The following is a 14,110-nucleotide window of genomic DNA, read 5'->3' as shown; positions in this document are numbered from 1 at the left end:
GCTTGCGTTGGGATATTCCTCTAAGGTATAATCAATGGGTTTTTATTCCAGAAATATTGAAGCCCCCACCCTTATTTTCTAAGCTTTCCACTGGCGCTACTTTTCCAAGATAAACCTGGGGGAGGGGGTCTTCTTTAAAGATGGAGGCAGAGTGTAAAGGATTCAATGGTGTTGATGGTGAAGTAACCTTGAGTGCATTCCACAGCCCGGGCGATGGGCCAGCTTCTTCGGCGGAGACCTTATCTCTGCGCGGGAGATGAGGACTCCGTTCCCATGGGAAGCAGGAAGGGGGGATGGGGTGAATGGTGTTATAACCTGTGCTTCTGGCGGGAAGTGTCATTCCTGCCACTGCGTGTACTTGAGAGCTTTCTAAGATGTCTTAATAAATGGACTTTTAATCCCAAAAAGCCTTTTATTTCTGCTTCTATGGAATTCCTTACATCCACCTCGTAATATTATTGAATTCGCCTCTTTTCTTTTACTCACTTCTTCTAATCTGATTTGAAATTTACTAAGGCTCTGCACCACATGTAGAACATGTGACTTTTCAGGAATCTGTGTCACCTCCTCTGGGGCATTTGATTTTGAGGCGTGTTATAGAGTCAAGGGAGGTGTAGGGTCAAGATATCTGGTTGCATATTTATTCAGCATGACCTGACAGTAAGACTGCAGCTGTAGAAGCCTTGAAGGGAGCCAGGCGGGTTCCCTTTTGTGGCAGTAACAGCATGGGGCTGGATTCAGTTGGGGAGAAAGCAACTTGCATGCTCATGTCCTTCCTTTTGGGGGATCCCCATAAGGGATTTTTGGTGAAGGCCCACCTTTCGGGCATCCAAGGTGCTCATGCTTCAAGGGCAGTGGAAACCACACTGTGGCAAATGGCCCTTGGGGAATACTGCAATCTGCAATCACACAGGATTTTCCCCTACCCAGCATGTGGGCTGGGAAAGGGTGGAGGACATTGGCCAGCAGATAGGTCAGCCAATGCAGAGAACTGTTTCCCCATGCTGTGCCAATAAAGTTGCTGTACTAATAGAGTTGCGGCCATTTTCATTTCCAGAAAGTTGTTGTTTTGTTGTCATGTATTTTGCTGCCTCTTCTCTTCACTGCTGAGGATGCAAGAAACTTTAATGGTAAGTCCAGGGTTTTGTTCTGCTATTCCAACATCTGTCTAGACCAGAGGTGTATGGGGGGAAAATGGCGCCTGGAGACAACTCCTTCTCCAGGCCACCACCCCCCCCCCCCGCGCTCAAAAGCGTGGCTCGTGAGCGGGACTCAGGCATGGCAGGGGAGCTTCACACAGATCCCGCCCCAAAAATGAGTCTGCCTCATGTTATTTTCCCCAAAACAGGTTTTTTGAAAATTTAGTAAACAAGCAATCCTTTAAAAAATCCCGGGTTGCAGCCGCTTGCAAGCGAACGGCTGGGCAGGAAGCGCTTTATTCGCCTCTGTTTTCCTGGTTGTTTTAATTTGGCAGCTTCTGCGTATCTGTGCAGGTGCAGATAGTCATATTGTGGGGCATTGGCATGGCTGTGGGGGTTCATTCGTGCATGCCTGCATAGCTACGCATGGGTGGGAAGTAGTTTTTTAAAAGACGCTTCTCCATGCAAAGGTGAGACAGCAGCCCAGATAGTTTCCATGCCTCCACTTGCTGCCGGCACAGAACATGTGAACGCGAAAACATGAAAACAGGTTCCTTTATCCTGACAGCAATCTGTTATACATTGCTATGTGGAAGGGACCTTACTGAATGCTTTAGACGTGCACCTTTAAGTAGTAACAAATTGTACTTTATGTTGAGATCTTTACAACTGGTGATAATTAGTCACGCGCATATGTTTTGCAGAGCAGAGAAGTTACTTGTGCCTTGCCTTTGGTATTCATCATAAGCACTTTTGTGATAAAGATAGTTTTGATTTCTGTGGTCTATATTTATTAAAATTTATACAACTCAACTTTTAACTGAAATAGCCCACTGTTTAGTGCCACTGAAAACTGCAGCAGTTCTACAAGATCCACTTAATCTTGCTTTTCCTTCAGCAATAGATGCGAGGAGCTTGAAGCAATGTGTTGCTGTCAGTATTGAAAATTCATTCCTCTGTTGTCATGTAGGGAAAGTTTGAGAACATCGGAGTTCTGCTTACCAATTTCGAAATACCCTGTTTCCCCGAATATAAGACATCCCCAAAAAATAAGGCATAGTAGAGGTTTTGCTGAAGTGCAAAACATAAGGCATCCCCCGAAAGTAAGACATAGCAAAGTTTTTGTTTGGAAGTATGCCTGACGAACAGAACACAGAAAAATAAGACATCCCCGGAAAATAAGACATAGCGCATCTTTGGGAGCAAAAATTAATATAAGACACTGTCTTATATTCGGGGAAACATGGTAGTATCGACTAAATTTTCATGAGTCATTGTGATATTTCATTAATTGTGATATTTGAACATAACGTCTGATTGATACCCGATTAAAGTTTGCTTTGGAGTAAAATTATGTGATGCTGACTTTCCTTTGCCTGGGATTTCCTTTTAAGGAAAGGAACAAGGCAAAAAGCTGCATCATCACTATTAACTGTTTAGGTGCTCAGGCCACGTATGTTGTGCTGCACTTCAGGTTGGAGGGAGATTGTGACCTGGGAGTGGCAGAAACGTTTTTCCTTCCTACAGCTTCCTCACAGGTTAGCCTATTTTTTTTTCTGAGATCAAGATCATCTGATGTGAACTGGGAGTTGTGGCCATTTTCTATTCCAGAAGGTTACGCAATGCACAGTACAACCCGAAACAGAGTTGCATCCTTCTAATAGATTTAAAATGGAGTAACTCTGCTTAGCATTGTCCTGATAAAATTAAATGAATTATGAAGGGTGGTAAATACCTTTACAGGCAAAAACAGCTCCCTGTCATCCAAACTGGAGAACTGTGCTGGGCAGATGGTGACAGCTGCTCTTGTTCTCTTACAGAAATGTTAGCTCTGCTGGAGAAGAAGCCCGCAGAAGAATGCGAGAGTGTGATGGGCTCACTGATGCTTTGCTCTACGTGATCCAGTCTGCTCTAGGAAGCAGTGAAATTGACAGCAAGGTTGGTTATCTTGGCCTTGGAAGGACGGAATGGCCAGGCCCTGTGGGGAAACAGATCAGGATATTTGGCCTTGATTGGAAGCCTGCGCCGTGTGTTTGTTTTGCTGTCTGTGTCTGGTATCCCCTAAAATTCATTGTCTGTGGGCAGAAATCTGTTCAGTCATGGAGACTGTAATGAATTCCCAACACAAAACTTTCAACCAGAACAGAAGAAGAAGAGTTTGGATTTATACCCCACTTTTCTTTTCTGTAAAGAATCTCAAGGTGGCTTACAAACTCCTTTCCCCACAATAGACTCCTTGTGAGGTAGGTGGGGTTGAGAGAGTTCAGAGGGAACTATTGCTGGGCCAAGGTCATCCAGCAGGCGCCATGTGGAGTAGCAGAGAAACACATCCAGTTTACAGGATAAGAGTCCACTGCTCATGCGGAGGCGTGGGGAAACAAACCCGGTTCTCCAGATTAAAGTCCGCAGCTCTTAGCTTACACACCATGCTGGCTCTCTGTACTGTGGACTGAGGAAGAGGCTTCAGAACTAGCTTTCCTTTAGGCAGTGCCTGGCCTCAATTCTAAGTTAAGCAGAGTGGATTGGATCCCACAGACCTGCTGGCAGAGATGTTTTTCTGGAGCAGATGGAGCCTCCCCTTGACTCTTGCAAAAGGCTCCTTTTACCAGAGGAAAATACTTCCACTAGTAGTTCATTTGTACAAAGATTATAATCTTATCTCCCTTTTTTCAAAGCATATGTTTCGAGCTTTTTTTTTTAAAAAAGTTTTAGCTTCACGTTATATATTTACTGTATAGATCCAGGCAAGATATCTGATGCAGTTGTTTGTGTATACGGCCTGTGGGGTTGTGGGATAGAAATACAGGTCTGTTGTGCACAAAATGACAGCAACTGTTACATTCCAGAGCGGCAGAGGAGTGATTTTAATCCAGACATGTAATTGGCATCTGTCAGCTTCTTAGTGGTCAAGAGATAAAACTCCATGAGTCTCAAAGAAGAACTACCTCACTTGGCGCGTGCTGCAGTGCCAGATTATACTTAGCCCATAGCATGCATTGTTTGGAGAATCTTTTCTATAGATAGCACTATAGATATTATTTATAATTTTTAAGGAACAGATTATCCAGTGGGAATAGGGGTTTCCTTAAATAAAGGCTTAAGGCCTAAGTATAGGATAATTTACATACAATGGAGGAAAAAAATACACATAGCGATCTTTGCCCGGAGGACCGTTACACTTCACTGTACCCTAGAATAAAAAATTAAAGCCCATATAAAACAGCCACTGGCATAAGAGATGGGGAAATGAAGGCTGCGTGCAAAATGCATCAGAAGGCACAAGGGGAGGGGGGGGGTCTTGCTGGTGCTGTTGCCTTCCAAAGCACGAGGGAGGTGAGGATGCTCTCTGTGCTCACTGAGCACCCTCTGGGAACAGCACCAGAACCTGCCCTTCTTGGCCAGCCCACCTTGACGTGTGCCCACCCCAACCGACTGGGTTGCCCACCCCAACAGACTCAGTGGCTGTTAAAAGAATTATGATTAAAATTAATTAATAAATTAAATATATATATTAAAAACCATCAGAATATAACAAATGCCTTTATTAATTTTAATCATATATATATATATATATATATATATATATATATATATATATATATATATATATATATATATATATATATATATATATATATATATATATATATATATATATATATATATATATATATATATATATATATATATATAACTAGTGCTGTTGAAGGATTGTGGTTACACACACACACACACACTTTTATTCAGTTTTGCTTAGACCTTCTGGTTTCATTTGCATTGCGACTTGATTTTTTGTTTGAATTTTATTGATTCAAATTGGTGGCTTTGTCACCTTGAATCCCACCTAGACATGAGAAGAGAGGATCCTTTTTGCTGATTCTGCCCCCCTCCCCCTCCCCCAACACAAAAACTAGAGACTCTCAACTGTTCCTGGGTCTCCTGGGTCTTCCAGGATTATACGGGGTGTGTTTTGGGCTGCTGCAAGGCAGGGACGGGAGGAATCGGGAATCATTTGCTGCTCTTGTGCCAATGGAAATCTAGGTGAAATCAAAGCTGTTATTATTTACTCTGTGGATCTGTTAGGCTAAAAACTCTCTTAGCACTATCCTAAATAAGATCATGTGTCTTCTAAGGTGGGTTTGGGGGAGAGAATAACAAAAAAGTAAAGGTACTCTTTAAAGAAGATGATGACTGATTACCTACTGCTGGGTATTCCCTGCCGTTGCACCACTTGGCACAAAAACATGCTGCTGGGATATTACTACAGAGACTTTTACTATTGAGTAGCAATGTGTGTGAATAAGATCTTGGGGCACAAGTGGACAGTAAGTTAAATATGAGCAGTCAGTGTGAGGCAGCATCAAAAAAAAGGCTATTGTGACCTTGGGGTGTATCAACAAAGGCTGCCTGGGGGGGGGGGTCAAGAGCTCCCCCTCTCTGACAGTCTTTGAGAAGCAGCTGCTGATTTTGCATTGAGCAGGGAGTTGGACTAGAGGCCTGTATGGCCCCTTCCAACTCTATGAGTCTATGATATTCATTTCTGGGGGAGAGGTTGTTTCTCAGTGGCAGAGCATTTGCTTGGCACACAGAAGTTTCCAGGTTCAATCCCTGCCATCTCTGATTAAAAGAACTGGCAGTAAGTGATATGAAAGCTCTCAGCCTGAGGCCATGGGGAATGGCTGCCATTCTGAGGAGACAAGACTGACTTTGATGGGCAAAGGACTGTTTCAGTATAAGGCAGCTTCACGTGTTCATTCTAGAATCAGAATCCTCAGCTCCACCCCACAGATTGTATACTATCAGACAGACACAAGTTGCTCTGGATGTCAGTCATTCCTTCGGACATTATGTCAAACGTGTGAGGATGGGGGCAGAGGGGGAATTGCAACACAAATAAGGCAATTGCAAGCATGGGAGTCAATAGATTTAGAAGAGTATCACTCAGTTTATGACTACATCACAAGGCCCACCTTACCTTCTGCATGCTGATGTCCAGAAGGCATGAGCAAAATCCTGCAGATCTTACAAGTATGACTTGCAAAGACTTCTATATTAATAGTTTTGTGCGGGTTGGATCATTGTTGAATGAAGAGAAGGGCAGGACTTTATTTTGCAGATATGAAGATCTTATTCTGTCTTTATTGACAGTCCCATCCTAAGCTGAGCTACACCTTTCTAAGCCTGTTGAAGTCAGTGGACCTAGAAGGCGGTAATTCTGCACAGGATTGTGCTGTAAGTGACTTAAAAGTCTGGTTGTGACTTAAAAGTCTGTTATGCTTTTCTTTTTCAAACCAAAGCAGCACATTTGAGATGTCCTGGCTACAAACAAAATGCCAGTTGTGTCTTGCATTCTTTTTCAACATTTTTACAGTTCATACCTGTGTATAAAGCTGCTTCTCTGTGCCTTTTGAACTTTTCAGACTGCTGGGGAAAATGGAATTGTCTTTTTTTTTGTATATACTTGATGGAGAAAAGTAGCACATTCTGTGTACAGTAATCTTTGTCCTGTGTAATTTAATGCACATGGATCCATAATTGATGTTTGCAGTTTACAATATGTCATGTAATAGCCTAGAATCAATTAGCAAGGTAGTAAAGCAATCTGATTTGCCAAGTCATCATTGTAGGCAGTCATAAACTTCATACAAATCTGAGTTGTTTCTGTGTACGCCAAAGAACCTTCCTGCTGTCTCCAGTCATAAAGAAACCGGCATGTCTTCATTCATGGAAGAAAAGCTGAATTAGTGGTTGTTTTTGAAGATTTTTTGAACCAGTTTGTCAGGATCAGACGCTGGGATGCTGGGCAGCTGGACCACTGTTTTGCCTGATGACCTTTGTATTATTACGTGGCACCAAAGAGGATCAAAGAGGGGGATAATTCGGCTTCTCTTCTTACAAAGAAGCAAATGGAATCAGTACAGTTAGTTCAGAACCTATTTTGCTTAACCTCTCAGGTAGAGTGTGTGAAGTATAATTTGATTAAATAAATATGGTAAAATCAGTATGATAAATCAATACAATTATACATACATGAGAGGGAAGTGAGAGAGGGAATGAGAATGAGAGAGGGCAGCTACCACCAAAACACTGTTATTTCAATCTGCACAACCAGTCAGAAGCCCTGTTGGGTGGGAGCCCCACCTGCCTCCCCCCCCTTTCTGAACGCACTTGACAGGCACCAGAAAATGCATGAGTGGGTCATCATAATGGGGGCTCCTGCCCTTTTACTGACTCTGGTCTTGCCTTCCAATGTCAAGTGACAGAGTGATGACCTGAGTTTGCTGCTGGTGTGTAATGCTAGGACACAGAATGGATGCATTGGATCAAATCAGCTCTTCCCCTGTTAAAAAAGGGAGGAGGCCAAAAAAGCTGTTCTATGGCTCATGAGACCTGCATGGAAAAAAGTAAACAGGGTAAATAAGTGAGATAGAATTAAATTCCTGGCTGGATCCAAACCAATATGCAATTGGCAGATGAACATTGGTTAATTTCCCTTTTAGTAAAGGGAGTGAGTGAGGAAGCACATTACCACAAGGCCTAGAAAGCACCAGCCACAGGCCCAAAATTGGTGACATTTGTTTCAGGAACCTACCGTTTCATAGTCAGGAGTTGCTTTTAGCACCATTCCAAAGAAGATCCTGACATTCTGCTAGTTGCAGAGCTGTCCTTGGGTGCCAAGGGTGCATTTCATCAGTGGAAGAGGTTTCTTGGTGGGGGAAGGCTAGTCACCACTAGTCAAAAGAGCCTCAACCCAAAGTTCCTCGTCGTCATTTTATTAGATTTGCCCAGATTCCAGGCAATAGAGCAGAATCTGTCCTGGGACAATTCTGGTGTCTATCTAGTATCTGTGGAGTTCATGCAAGTAAGCAAGAAGCAAAAGACCATATTATAAGTATTAATTGTTATCTGAGTTTGTAATTGGCAAGATCCAGAGTTTGCTAAATTTTCTCCTGTTCACAGTAGGTTCACTTTTCTATATGCTTTCACTTTGGATTTTCCACAATATCTGAAAATCTAAAGTGTCCCATTAAAATATAAACTCTAAAACTGCAGTCCTATGTGCTCTTAATTGGGAGTACTTCCCTTTGAATTGAGTGCAGCTTTCTTCCAAATGGAATCAAGCTGAATGTAAGACTTAGTTCTCTCAATAAAACATGACTTCACTCATTCTCACATTCAGGTTCAACAAGGTGCTTTAGTTTTGGCATGTGAAGCCAGTTACTTGAACACACTTTGCACCTAAAAAACCTACCATGTTGAAAGCAGGTGAGCTTTTGAATTTGCTTTCATGAAAGGACTATACCATCAACAGAAAGGATGTAATTGATGTTTAGCTGGCAGATTGTTTTGATTTCTATAAATGTAGCTGGTAGGTCTGAAAACAGTTTCAAAAGTATGTCCTTCTATTTATCAAGCATGCAACTTTTCTTGTATGTAACTTATTAACTCCTTTAACTTATTCTGTCCATTTGATTGTTGTCTTCCCATTTAGACCGTTGAAAACTGTGTGTGCATTTTAAGGAATCTCTCATACCGACTCGCTGCAGAAACATCTCAGGGACAGCAAACGGGGACTGATGAGCTTGATGGTTTACTTTGTGGTGATGCCAATGGAAAAGACATGGAAAGTTCTGGATGCTGGGGCAAGAAGAAAAAGAAGAAGAAATCTCAAGATCAGGTACGCAGGTTTGACTTGGAGTGGCCAATGGTTAGTGTTGGTACCGATGCACACAACCTATGGAGAAAGAAATTGTGCTGCGCAAGAGGGGATGTTTTGATCAAACATTTGATCATTTTTAAACATTACTACAACTTTGTTCTTTCATATGTTTTGTGAATATATAATTCAAAATTCCCTTACTGGAAATTAAATGACAGGATTGGGCATCACTGCTCAGACATTTTTGTAAGAATTTCTAGAATAATTAAAGGGCTGTGTACTCATTGACTGTACATAGAAGGAAGTTGGATTTTGCAGGCACTTTCAGTTACCTGGCCAGAAAGAGTTGGTTTGTTCATTTACCCAGTTTGTATCCTGCCTTTTTGCCCTCACCAGGGTCACCACGGCAGCTAAAACACATGTATCAAAATATAAAAACAATTAAAAGGTCAGGCAAGAAGGTGGGATTGCTGAAGGAGCCCAAATGAAACAAAAAACAGGAGCTAAAACAGCCAGCTTCTTTCTCAGTGGCTCCTTGTAAGGTCTGTGGCACAGAATAAAACCACGGCAAACAGGATGCAGCTGGGAGGTGGGGCATTTCAATACAAGGTCAGTTTGTAATGAGAAAGCTAGATACAATGAGTACCAAACTTGACAACCTTTTGGAATCACTCTCCCAGCTCCTGACGTCTCATCAGCTTGCTAAATCCTCCAGACAGGCAGCCATAACTTGTATTGACTCAGTAGTCCCTGCCCTAATTCCTATGGGCTGGAGGAGAATCTGTCAGATTCCCAATGATGGAAACAAAGTCTTTTAAAACAGTCCTTTATTCAGCATCTTGCGAACAGCATGAAAAAGCCAGAACTGACTTTTCCTTGTGCAAACTGTCAGTAATGTCATTGAGGGTGCACCCCCCGCCCCCATGGAAACCAAAAGCACAAATATGCAGACAGTGAAAGATAAAATGCAAGTTCGTTAGAGTTGGCCTTGACCTGCTGGAGGAAAAGAGCAGAAACACACTACATAATATCCAACTGAAATCTCTTCCCCCCAAGCCCCAAAGATGCAAGCGGCCCCAGCATCCCATGGGCATCCTGACATCCTGCTTCCCCTCACAAACCACCCGGGTGCATTTGGCGGCCATTGCCTTCTTTTGTAGAGCTGTGGGGATTCTTGACCCTACCACGTTTTTCCTGGCATGCAGGGCTATTGATGGATGGTGTCGAGAAGATCCACAGCTGGCAAAACCGAGGCTACCCATCACCAGGGAGTTGCTGTGTTCCCTGCTGGGAGTGTCAGCTTCCGTTTGCTCATCCCCCTATGAGGGGTTGCTATTTCGCACCGTTTTTACATTGGCCTTTTGGGGGGCATTTCATTCCAGCGAGCTGATCGCCTCTTCCAAATTTTCCAGTGGTTCCAGGGCTATTCAGTTTCATCATGTCACTGTGGGGAATGGGGGCCTGCATGTCTGGTTGGCATTTTCCAAGACAGATCAACTTGGCCGGGGGTCCCAGGTTTTTCTGCAAGCCACACCTGATGACCCGATTTGCCCATTAGTCAATGCCTTGGCTTACATGGCTGAGCAGCCAGTGGTACATGGTCTGTTTTTGGTCCACCAGGATGGGAGCCCTCTGGTCCGTTTCCAGCTTGCAGCAGTGCTCTGCCTCTGCTTGTGTTCCCTGGGCCTGCCTGCCAGAGAATTTGGCCTGCATTCATTCTGCATTGGGGCAGCCATGTCAGCAGCCTGGAATGGCCTCTCCCCAAGCCAGATCCATGCAATGGGTCATTGGCATTCAGGTCTTATGTTCGACCTCACCTTCTTGTTTGATTTTCTCAATTTCACCATCGTGCCGGACATCTGTATGGATTGTTGGCCACAGCATTGTCCACTGGGCTGGCTAGTATGCAGCAAGCTCAGGTTGGGGTCTGGACCTTGGTTTAGAAGATGCTGTACAAGTTCGTTGGTTCGGCTGTCATGGCATGAAGTGGGAAGCGTTACTACCCGCAGTTCAATTCACTGTTCTTCAGTTATCCTCTTGGCATTGTTTTGCAATTGGGCAAAAATGATCTCCCTGCGATCAAAGGAGTGGAGTGGTCCTTGCGGATGGCCGCTGACTTGCATGAGCTGCAGCGCCATTTGCCAAGGACAAAGCTATTTTGGTCCTTCAGAGGTTACTTTGGAAGGATGCAGATCAACCGGGCAAGGTTGATCAAGCAAGGAAGAAGGTTGACAAATTCGCAGCTCGGATGGTGTGGCAGCTGTGTGGGGAGATCATTTCGCACCCAGACATAACACACCAGCAACTAACCCTGTTTCATTTGGATGGTGTTCATTTGTCCAATTGGGGGTTGGACTTATGGCTACATGCCATAAGGCATGCAATTTTGGGCTGGCTTCAGGCTTGAGAAGCTGGGGCGGGAGCTGAGGATTCAGCTCAGTGGCAGGTTTGGGCAGAGGATCACATCCTTTATGGAAAAGCGGAGCCTGCGAGTCGGACTTTTCCACGGTTGGGGGCCTCTTTAAGAGGCTTGGGGTGGTGCGGGCTCATGGCGCAGGCTGCGGTGCCTTGCAAACGAGCCCGCTACCCCAGCAGGAAGGGTTGTCACAAATGGTTTGCACCCAGGTGGCATCCAGTAACTTCCTGTCCCGTTCCCCAATACGGATTGGGGACTGTTCCGGGCTCAGCAAGGGTGCTGCCCCGATTCAGGATGTGTTCCTCTTGCTCGCCCAGCTTCTTATTAACAATAAAGGGCTGCGGCCTAATTTATGGTGTTGTGTTGTTATTGCCAGCAAATTAACTCTTCATGTCTGCACGCAATTGCATTTCATCATGAATTCTAAACTGGCTCTTTTCTATGTGTGCACACGCATTTTTGAATTGCCTCTTAGGAACAGTAGTATAGGGTTGGGGGAAGATAATGGATCCCTCATGGAAAAGAAAGTGACAGTGAGTCACTTTTACAAAATATTTCAGCCGACTTTTTTATTTAAAAAGAGAAATGAGTGAAAAACATAAGAAAGCCTTGCAGGATTAAACCAATAGTCCATCTAGTCTAGCATCTTGTTACATGCAGTGGCCAGCTAGTTACTCTAGAGGGCAAACAAAAAGGCATCAAGGCCAAAGTCCGATGTTGCCTCTTGGCACTGATATTCAGAGGTTTACTGCCTCTGACGCCCTTTCCACACATGGGCGGAAACGAGCCTCCACCGGCATAATTTATGCCGGTAGAGGCTCGGGGGGCGTTCGCAAGCTAGCGTGTGAGCAGCCCCCACTCCTCCCACTCCCCTCACTCCGCATGGAGCCGCCTCTCGGTCAGCCCTCCGGCGTGACGCTGGACATGACGGTGAGTGAAGGCGACAGGGGAAGCAGCGTCTTCTTGAAACGACTTTCCAGGGACCATCCGGGGCTGCCATGGATTGCAGCAGACCCAGCGGTTTACCCAGATTATTCTTTGCCACTGCACAGGTAGGGCAACCCTTTATATAGGCTTCAATGTCCTTTCTCATAGAGTGCAACCAAAACTGCCGTATCAGGAGGTGGAGCATTTTCACAAAACCAAAATGACCAGCCAACTTGGAATCGTGCATCTGCTGGATAATCCATTTACGAAGCGCAGGCAGGACAAACAACAAGCTACCCCGCCTCCACAAACCATCACGGAGAACAAGGGAGGGGCCACCCTTATCCTGGGAAACCGGGTGCTTGCCCTCCTCAAAAAATTCCACCAGTAACTGACTGGGAGAAGACACACCAGGAACAGGATGGAAAATAGGCACAACCACACCACACTGAAGGAGGGTCTGAGAACGGGTCACAGCCAAACCCAGTTGGGAGGGAGTAAGAGCTGTTCATGATGCCCGTAACTTCACTTCCCCCACCGAACCGACCAGAAGACGGGAAAGTGTGTCAGCAAGGCAGTTAGATTTGCCTGGGAAAAAGTGAACTGTGAACTTAAAACGGGAAAAAAAATTGTCCCAGCGCTATTGTTTTGCAGACAATTGCCCAGGCGTGCTAAGCGCAGCCAAGTTCTTTTGGTCTGTCCAGACCTCAAACGGATGTTCCGCCCCCTCCAACCAATGCCTCCATGTTGCTAAGGCTTGCTTAATGGCCCCCGTTTCTTTATCACGTGCAGTCCAATTCAACTCAGAGTCCAAAAACTTCTTCGACAAATATGCACAGAGGTCCAGCCTGCCATCTGTTCCTCTCTGAAGCAAGGCCGCCCCCAGGGCTTTATCAGAGGCATTCACATGCACAACAAATAGGAGAGAGGGATCCGCATGCCAAAGAATGGTCTCAGTGGTGAATACTTGTTTCAAAGAGTTAAACACTTGCTGACAAGCAGCCAACCATGGTAAGGATGCACCAGGGCGAGCAGCTGCAGGGCCCTTGCCCTTAATCCACAATAGGTCCATCAGGGGTAATGCCAGTTCAGCAAAATTGGGAATAACATCACAGTAAAAGTTATCAAACCCCAGGAAAGACTGCAGTTCTTTATGGGTAGTGGGGGGTGGCCAGCGCATTACATCCTCCACCTTAGATCCATTTCCAGCCCAGCTGCAGACACCCTATAGCCCAAAAAGTCCAACTTGTCTTGATGGAAAGCACATTTGGACAGTTTCACAAATAAGGAATTGTCCAACAGTTTCTGGAGCACTTCCCTCACCAGTTGGATGTGGGATTGCTCATTGTCTGAGTATATCAACGCATCATCCAAATATACAACCACTCCTTTGAACAGTAAATCCTGTAAAACATTATTAATTAAGCTCACGAAGACCCCAGGGCTCCACTTAACCTGAAGGGCATTACCTGGTATTCAAACTGTCCATACCTGGTATTAAAAGCTGTCAAACGTTCAAAGCCTTCAGCAATGCGAACTCAATAATAAGCTTCACGTAAATCCAGTTTGGTGAATATACACCCCGTTCCCAAGCTCGCCAACAAATCCTTGATCAAAGGCAGGGGATATTTGTTGGAATTGGAGATTGCATTGAGACTTCAATAATCCATACATAAACTAAGTGAACCACCTTTTTTCTTAACGAAGAGCACCAGGGCTGCAAAGCTGCTGGTGACTTTTCGAATAAATTGTCTAGCCAGGTTCTTTTCCAAAAACTCACACAGGGCAGCATCCTCCACTGGGCTCATTGGATATAGGCGACCCTTTGGTATTTTGGCCCCCGGAATTAATTTAACTTTACAGTCCATGGACCAATGTAGGGGTAAGGAGTCACATTCCTTTTCTTCAAACACACTGCTTAAGTCCCGATAGGGTTCTGGGATCCCCAAGAGGTTCGTATTACGCAAG

General features: G+C 44.6%; 1 protein-coding gene across 7 annotated transcripts in view; it reads left to right on the top strand.

Annotated features, from left to right (window-relative positions):
* The window catches only part of CTNND2 (catenin delta 2), a 655,193-nt gene that overhangs the window by 552,134 nt on the left and 88,949 nt on the right, over positions 1-14,110 (top strand). For 5 of the 7 annotated variants that reach the window (XM_048507356.1, XM_048507357.1, XM_048507358.1 and 2 more), the window contains exons 13-14: positions 2,960-3,077; positions 8,632-8,817. In XM_048507356.1, coding sequence (XP_048363313.1) covers positions 2,960-3,077; positions 8,632-8,817 — 304 coding nt within the window. Of the gene's footprint in view, positions 1-2,959; positions 3,078-6,287; positions 6,372-8,631; positions 8,818-14,110 lie in introns of all 7 variants that reach the window. The other 2 variants (XM_048507354.1, XM_048507355.1) reach the window with 1 other exon arrangement.

The sequence above is a fragment of the Sphaerodactylus townsendi genome, linkage group LG09, assembly GCF_021028975.2.
Source record: "Sphaerodactylus townsendi isolate TG3544 linkage group LG09, MPM_Stown_v2.3, whole genome shotgun sequence".
Classification (NCBI taxonomy): domain Eukaryota; kingdom Metazoa; phylum Chordata; class Lepidosauria; order Squamata; family Sphaerodactylidae; genus Sphaerodactylus; species Sphaerodactylus townsendi.
Note: the sequence above shows the minus strand (reverse complement) of the source record. Positions and strands in the feature narration are given on the sequence as shown.